We start from the raw sequence: 1,026 nt of genomic DNA, 5'->3' as shown, positions 1-1,026 counted from the left end.
CAAAATAGGATGCAACAGTTTGTAGCCAAAACAAAGGATCCCCCCCCCCCGAAGTAATAATGATTTAAAATGTGTCCTATTACATTAAATATAGCTTGTTTAGGTTTTGGGTTAAGGTATATCTACAGGTTTATGATGTGCAAGAGGTCATTTCTCCTATGTGTGGGTCTGTAGGTGTGTTCTATCCAATGACTGCTGAAGAGAAGGTGGATGCTGATAACAGATCGGTCTATGTAGGCAATGTAAGTATAGCGGTAATCTGGCAGTGTCATTTTTTTTTTTTTTTTTTTTTTTTTAATTGCCAGAAAAACCTCTGTTTAGGTCATCTGGACCCCATGACAACATGGCACCAATCAAGTTTAGATATTTGCTTTAGAAATAAAATGGACACATTAGAGCAGTTTGATTTATCTAACATCTGAAAAGCAAATAGTTTATTTATTATTGGTCCTAATCTACAGATGTTAATGTCCTTGTCCACACATTCATGTTTGTATGGTCTGTGTTTTCTTTTTCAGAAATTTTAAAGTGTCGTTAGTCATTTTGTTTTATTGTTTTAAGGTGGATTATGGATCAACTGCAGATGAGCTGGAAATTCACTTCAACGGCTGTGGTCCAGTCAATCGTGTGACCATTTTGTGTGACAAATTCTCCGGACATCCTAAGGGGTGAGTGCACTGGACAGGAAATCACTTTGTTTATTGCACTGGATTATATGCTGTGCTACATGCAACATCCTGTTCATGTTTACAATCGCTAACAAAGGTACACCTTGACACGGCAGCTACCACAAGCTATCATAAGGCAAAGTCAACAGTGACCAACATTTAGGCCCAAACTATTTACCGGCACAGTGATCAATGAGAGGGATTTGCTAATGTGTTGATATACTGCAGTGTGTCTTAAGAGTTTGGATCTTTTTTCTTTCAGGTTTGCATACATTGAGTTTTCAAACCGGGACTCTGTGAAGACAGCCATGGCTCTGGATGAGACACTGTTTAGGGGTAGAATCATAAAGGTATGTTT

General features: G+C 38.2%; 1 protein-coding gene across 1 annotated transcript; it reads left to right on the top strand.

The window, feature by feature from the left end:
- Nucleotides 1–89: 89 nt before the first annotated feature.
- On the top strand, nucleotides 90–1,018 carry LOC121309218 (polyadenylate-binding protein 2-like; the record flags this gene model as incomplete). Its single annotated transcript, XM_041242123.1, has 3 exons — nucleotides 90–242; nucleotides 562–668; nucleotides 931–1,018. Coding segments are annotated over exons 1-3 (279 nt in total), but the record flags the coding sequence as incomplete, so codon positions are not given.
- Nucleotides 1,019–1,026: the final 8 nt, after the last annotated feature.

The sequence above is a fragment of the Polyodon spathula genome, unplaced genomic scaffold, assembly GCF_017654505.1.
Source record: "Polyodon spathula isolate WHYD16114869_AA unplaced genomic scaffold, ASM1765450v1 scaffolds_1020, whole genome shotgun sequence".
In the NCBI taxonomy this organism is placed as follows: domain Eukaryota; kingdom Metazoa; phylum Chordata; class Actinopteri; order Acipenseriformes; family Polyodontidae; genus Polyodon; species Polyodon spathula.
This window is presented reverse-complemented; position numbering and strand designations above follow the sequence as displayed.